Source organism: Muscardinus avellanarius, assembly GCF_963383645.1.
Source record: "Muscardinus avellanarius genome assembly, chromosome: 11".
Classification (NCBI taxonomy): domain Eukaryota; kingdom Metazoa; phylum Chordata; class Mammalia; order Rodentia; family Gliridae; genus Muscardinus; species Muscardinus avellanarius.
Window position 1 is genome coordinate 64,368,556 of NC_137797.1, and position 6,517 is coordinate 64,375,072.

Sequence of the window (6,517 nt, forward strand, 5' to 3'; positions counted from 1 at the left end):
AACCTTGTCAAAAATAACTTGACAATATAGGGAAGAATTTAGCTCTAGGCTTTTATTTAACTCCAATGGTTTATATATCTGCCTTTAGAATAGTACTACACTGTTTCAATTATTTTAGCTTTATATGGTTTGAAATCAGAAAATATATATCTTCTAGCTTTGTTCTTTTTCAAGATCGTTTTGGGTATCTAGAGTCCATATTCCATAGTAGGATAGAGTTTTTTTCTGAAAAATAAATATATAAATATATGATAGTTTCACCTAAAAAAAATAGAAAAAAATATTCTCTGGTAAGAAAGAAAGTAAAAAGAAATATTGAAATGTTATCTTTAAGTCATCAAAAGCTTGGTATCAGACAAATGAAACTGTTATGTGAGATTATCATTTTTAATTTTAGATATATTGCCATAATACTAGATGTCAACTACTAAGCCAAGCATGGGAGGGAGGGATAGGGAGAGAATGGGGTGGGGATCGGGTGGGGGCAAATAAAAAAAAAAAAATGAGTCTGGGAGTGTAGCCCAGAGGTAGAAGGGTTCCATCCCCAGTACCACCAAAAAAAAAAAAAAAAAAAAAAGGCCCTGGCTACAGAAGGCCAGGATAATTGTCATCTACCTCCTCCCTGATCCCCCCAATTATTAAATTTCCTTAAAATTATCATATTACGGCCAGGCGTGCTGGCGCACACTTGTAATCCCCGCACTTGGGAGGCGGAGACAGGAGGATCGCGCAGGTTCGAAGCCAGCCGCGCTGGCTTAAGAGACCCTGTTTCCAAAATTTAAAAAAAAGTATTAAAAAAAATAGGTCTGGGAATGTAGCCCAGAGGTAGATAGGCTTCCAGGAACCCCAGGACCACCAAAAAAAAAAAAAAAATATATATATATATATATATATATATATATATATATATATATCATATTACACTTTGTGTTCTTGTTGTATGAGAAAGACTAGTGTCAGGGAGCTGCCTTAGCGCAGACCTTCCGTGGTAGGAACCATGGAACAATTGTTAGGGAGCTGCACACAGCAGCAACCCTCCAGTGGGACTATGGAACAGGCAACATCCAACAGAGCCTGCGACGGCCCTCCAACTTGTGATCCTCCTGCTTTACCTCCCAAGTGGCTGGGGTTACAGCAAACCACCAAATCTGGCTAAACTCTGACTTTGTTTTGTTTTGTTTCAGTACCAGGGATCAAGCCCAAGAGCATTCTACCTCCAAGCTACACCCCCCAGCCCTATTTTTAATTCTTTATTTTGAAACCAGTTCTCACTAAATTGCAAAGTAGCTGACCACAAACCTGCAATCCTCCTGTCTCAGCCTTCCAAGTTCTGAGATTACAAGTGTGTGCCGCCACGCCCAGCTGAACTCTGACTTTTGATCCTGTAATAATTGGGGTTCCTGTCTTTGGCCAGATCTTCTCCTGACCAAGAAAGCAGGGAAGGAGGCAGTGGAACAGGGAACAAGTGACCTCTAGGTGTATCCCCGCTTCCTAATCTCACCCCTTTGTAATTCTTTTCTGCTAGCCCAGCCATACAGGGGTCAATACTAAAGAGCCTAGTTACTCTATTTGACAATGAGTCATGAGCCTCCCTTAAAGGACATTTTCCACCACAGCCCTTCAGAGTAGAAGAAAGGGTACACGTTGTGATCCCTTGGACCTACTTTTCCATCTGTTTCTCTTTCCCAGCTGAGCTTAGAAATTAAGACTCAAGAGAGCCACATAAATAGGTCTTTATTGAAAAAAATACATAATTTCTTATAAATATAATAAATAATCCTCTGCTCCCACAAGGATAAATAATACCAAAATTTCCCTTCCCATCTAATAAATATGCAACTTTGTCACAGCTCAGCATCCCATGTCAGTCATTATTGGCAATTGTCCAACATGCAAGTTCTATTAGAATGGAAGAATTAACTTGTTGGCTCACATGTGTGTAGGTTGATAGATATATCTTGTCATTGCTGAGCCACAGAGATTGGGGTGCTGTCCTTAGTTGTTGGCTTTAGGGGCTCAGGGTTGCTGCTCCATGGGCAAAGACCCGGGCAGCCACAGCCACGAAGGCCTGGAGGCTGCGAAGGATCTTGAAACGGAGAAGGAGTCGCTGCCAGGGCTGGCTGGGACTGCGGCTGGGAGGCAGCTGAGTCTCCCTACGGTGACCTTCAGGCTGAAAAGACACAGGATACAGTCAGGAAGGACTCTAGTTTCTTAGCCCTCAGTCTGGGTTTTTTTTTTTTTTTTGTGTGTGTGTGTGTGTGTGTGTGGTACTGGGGATTAAACTCAGGGCAGTCAACCTCTGAGTTAGACCCTCTAGCCCTAATATTTATTTTTTTTTTTTATCTATTTTTTATTTATTTTTTTTTTTTTTGCAGGTCTGGGGATGGAACCCGTGGGCATTTGACCTCCGAGTTACACCCCCTGCCCAATTTTTTATTCTTTATTTTGAAACAAGTTGCGGAGGGCCTCACTAAGTAGCTGAGGCTGTCTGTGAACCGTGATCCTCAGGTCTCAGCCTCCCGAATGCTGGGATTACAAGCATGTACCACCATGCCCGGCTATTTATTTATTTATTCATTCATTTATTTGTTTGTTTGTTTTTGTGGTACTGGGGATTGAACCCAAGGGAATTCCACCTCTGAGATATACCCCCAGCTCTATTTTATCTTTTTTTTTTTTTTTTTCCAGTACTGGGGATGGAACCTAGGAGCATTCTACTTCTGAGCTACCCCCCTCGCCCTATTTTTTTATTCTTTATTTTGAAACACAGTCTCACTAAGTTTCCGAGGGCCTCACTAAGTAGCTGGAGCTGGCCACAAACTGTGATCCTCCTGTCTCAGTCTCCCAAATACTGAAATTACAAACGTGTGCCACTATTTTGTCTTTTTTTTTTTTTTTTCAGTACTGGGGATGGAACCCAGGGGCATTCTACCTCTGAGCTACACCCCCACCCCTATATTTTAGTCCTTTTTATGTTTGAAATGGGGTCTCACTGAGTTGTGAAGGGCTGCTATTACTCTGGTCTCCGCATCCCAGATGCTGGGATTACAAGCGTGCACCAGCACACCTGGTTTATTTTATCTTTTTTTATTTTGAAACAAGGTCTTACTAAGTTGTGCAGGGCCTCATGAGATTGCTGAGGCTGGCCGTGAACCTGTGATCCTCTTGTCTCCAACTTCCAAGTATTGGGATTATAGTCGTGTGCCAACAGGCCCAGCTTATTTTATTTATTTTTTGTGGTACTGGTGATTGAACCCAGGGGAAGTCTACCTCTGAGCTACACTTCCAGCCTGGTTTTATTTTTTATTTTAAAACAAGGTCTCATGCCGGGTGCGATGGCACATGCCTATAATCCCCGTGCTTGGAAGGCAAAGACAGGAGGATCGCGCAGGTTCGAAGCCAGCCGCGCGCGCTGGCTTAGGAGACCCTGTTTCCAAATAAAAAATGTAAAAATAGGTCTGGGAGTGTAGCCCGGAGGTAGAAGGGCTTCCAGGAACCCCAGTACCACCAAAAAAAAAAAAAAAAGAGAGAGAGACCCTGTTTCCAAACAAAATATAAAATAGGCCTGGGAGTATAGCCCAGAGGTAGAAGGGTTTTATCCCCAGTACCACCCAAATAAATAAATAAACAAATAAATAAACAATAAAACAAAGTCTCACTAAATTGCAGAGGGCCTCACAAAGTTGCTGAGGTTGGCCGTGAATCTGTGATCCTCCTGTCTCAGACTTCCAACTACTAGGATTACAACCGTGCATATCACACCAGCTTATTTTTTGTTTTTGAAACAGGATCTTGCTAAGTTAATGAAAGCCTTACTAAGTTGCTAAAGCTAATCCCGAACCTGTAATCCTCCTGTCTCAGCCTCCAAAATGCTGGGAGTACAAGCGTGTGCCACCACACTCAATTCCAATCTTTTATAACACAAGCTAGCCCCCATCCTTCCAGACTCGTTGTTCATACCTGCAGAAGTTGGCTGAGGCCCAGTAGGGAGGCGTGAAGCTGGCCCACGGGACCATCGGGGTGTAGAGAAGGCTCCCCTGTGAAAATGTCCGAGCCCAGCAGCTTCTCATAAAAGATCAGACCCTGGTGGAGCCTCTGCAAGCAGGACTAGGGAGAGAAGAAAGCAATTAAAGAAGGGTACTCTCTTTATCACTCACTAAAAATCCACCCAGTTTTTTACATTCTCAGACATGACGTCTAGTTCACCAGGGTGTCCAGCCATGTTTCCAGCCCCCTTCCCGTCGCAGCCCAGCCTTGTCTTAGCAGTACCTGGCTGTTGTCCTCGAGTCCTTGTGGATCACAGCCATCCCCACACTGGATATAGGGAACATCACTTGTAGTCCCTTCGTCTCCCTCTTCCCTTAGTAGATCCTGGAGGAGAGGAGGGGAAGAATGAAATGAGTACTCTTATTATTATTTATTTTTAATGTGCTGGGGATTAAACCCAGGGCTTTAAGCCAGGCATGGTGGCTTATAATCCTAGCATTCGGGAGGCTGAGACAGGAGGATCACGGTTCATAGACAGCCTCAACTACTTAGTGAGGCCCTTTGCAACTCAGTGAGACCCTGTTTCAAAATAAAGAATTAAAAAATCAGGCTGGGGGTATAGCTTGGAGGTAGAATGCCCCTGGGTTCCATCCCCGGTATTGCCAAAAATAAATAAATAAACCCAGGGCTTTGCACATGCTGGGTAAGAAAGCATTCAAACACTGAACTACACCCTTAAACTCCCAGCCCAAGTAAGTACTTTTTTTTTTTTTTTTTGAAACTGGGGATTTAACTTCTGAGCCTGTTTTATTTGATTTAATTAATTAATTAATTTATTTATTTTTGTGGTGCTGGGGATTGAACTCATGGGCATTCTTCCTCCAAGCTATACCCCCAGCCCGATTTTTTATTCTTTTTTTTTCTTCAGGTCTACCCAGAGGCATTTGACCTCCAAGCTACATCCCCTGCCCAATTTTGTATTCTTTATTTTGAAACGGTCTCACTGAGTCGCAGAGGGACTCACTGAGTAGCTGAGGCTGTTCGCGAACCGCAATCCTCCAGTCTCAGCCTCCCAAATGCTGGGATTACAAGCGTGCGCCACCACACCCGGCTTTTTATTCTTTATTTTGAAACAGGGGCTCACTAAGTTGTGGAGGGTCTCACTAAGTAGCTGAGGTTGTCCGCGAACCCAGATCCTCCGGTCTCAGCCTCCTAAGTACTAATATTACTAGCATGTTCCACCACACCTGGCGGCCTGTTTTATTTTTTACTTAATTCAATTTAAAAAAATTTTTGGTACTAGAGATTGAACCCAGGGGTGTTCTTTCTACATCTGAGCTATACCCCCAGCCATATTTTATTTTTTATTTTGAAACAGGGTCTCACTAAGTTGCTGAGGCTGGCCTTGTGATCCTCCTGTCTCAGCCTCCCAAGTACTGTGAATCCAAGCATGTACCACCACTCTTAGCTTATTATATTATTGTTATTATTATTAAATTGAACCCAGAGGCATTTTACCTCCAAGCTATACTCCCAGCCCTTTTTTTTTTTTTAAACAGGGTTTTGCTAGGTTATTGAGAATCTGGCCAAGTTGCTGAGCCTGCCCTTAATCTATAATTCTCTTGCCTCGGTCTCCCAAGTGCTGGGATTACAGGTGTGCACCAGTACCCCTGACTAGATAACTACTTTTGGGGAGGGGGTTACTAGAGATTGAACCCAGGGACATTCTATCTCTGAGCAATACCCCCAGCCCTATTTTATTTTTTGTTTCGAAACAGGGTCTCATTAAATTGCTAAAGGACTCGCTAAATTATTGTTAGCCACGAAACTGCAATCCTCCTGTCTTAGCCTCCCAGATACTCGGACAGGTGTGCACCACAATACCTAGCTTAGAGAAATATTTTTGAATTTCCACTGACTCTTTAAACCCATGGCTCTCTCAGTAACCCCAGTCTCCTGTTCTCTCTCATTCTTTGAGACCTTCAACCCTCTAGCTTTCACCCAAGGCCCAGATTCTACCCACCCCTGCAGGCTTGAAGGCTGCTGACCCCAAGGGCTGACACTCACCATGTGTCCCGCTGGTGGATGTGCACTCCAGGCCAGCGTGCAAAGCTTCTGTGAAAGCTTCTGGCACTGAGCCCAGGCAGGGCTGCTATCCCCAGCCACAGCCCTGCCCTGAGCTGTCCAGGGCAGCAGCAACAGCAGCATCACAGCTCTGCTCCCAAGCATCTTGCTGTCTGCTTCTCAAATCCAGTTGTTGTGACCTGCACCAGTCCTTGTGGAACTCTCTGCCCACTTCTCCTGGCTCAAGGCCTGATTCTCCGTTCTGAAGAGTTGTCTCTTCAGTTCAATTTCTGAGCTGCTTCTCTAGCTTTTCTTCCTTTGTCTCAGAGTCTCTTTTTAAGGTCCCTGCATTGTAAGGCCCGCCCTTTACACTAGCAGGTGACTCACAGCAGGTGGGATTCCCCTCCCTGCATCATCCCCCTCTGTGGGGAGCCCAGGTATGCAGCCTCCAGTCCAGGGGAAGTGA

The 6,517-nt window shown here is 44.2% G+C and overlaps 1 protein-coding gene across 1 annotated transcript; it reads right to left on the reverse strand.

The window, feature by feature from the left end:
- Nucleotides 1-1,981: 1,981 nt before the first annotated feature.
- IL23A (interleukin 23 subunit alpha) lies at nt 1,982-6,216 on the reverse strand (the record flags this gene model as incomplete). Its single annotated transcript, XM_080706276.1, has 4 exons — nt 1,982-2,170; nt 3,961-4,107; nt 4,270-4,371; nt 6,055-6,216. 4 exons carry the CDS (start codon nt 6,214-6,216, stop codon nt 2,009-2,011), a joined length of 573 nt encoding a protein of 190 aa, XP_080562402.1. The 3' UTR covers nt 1,982-2,008.
- Nucleotides 6,217-6,517: the final 301 nt, after the last annotated feature.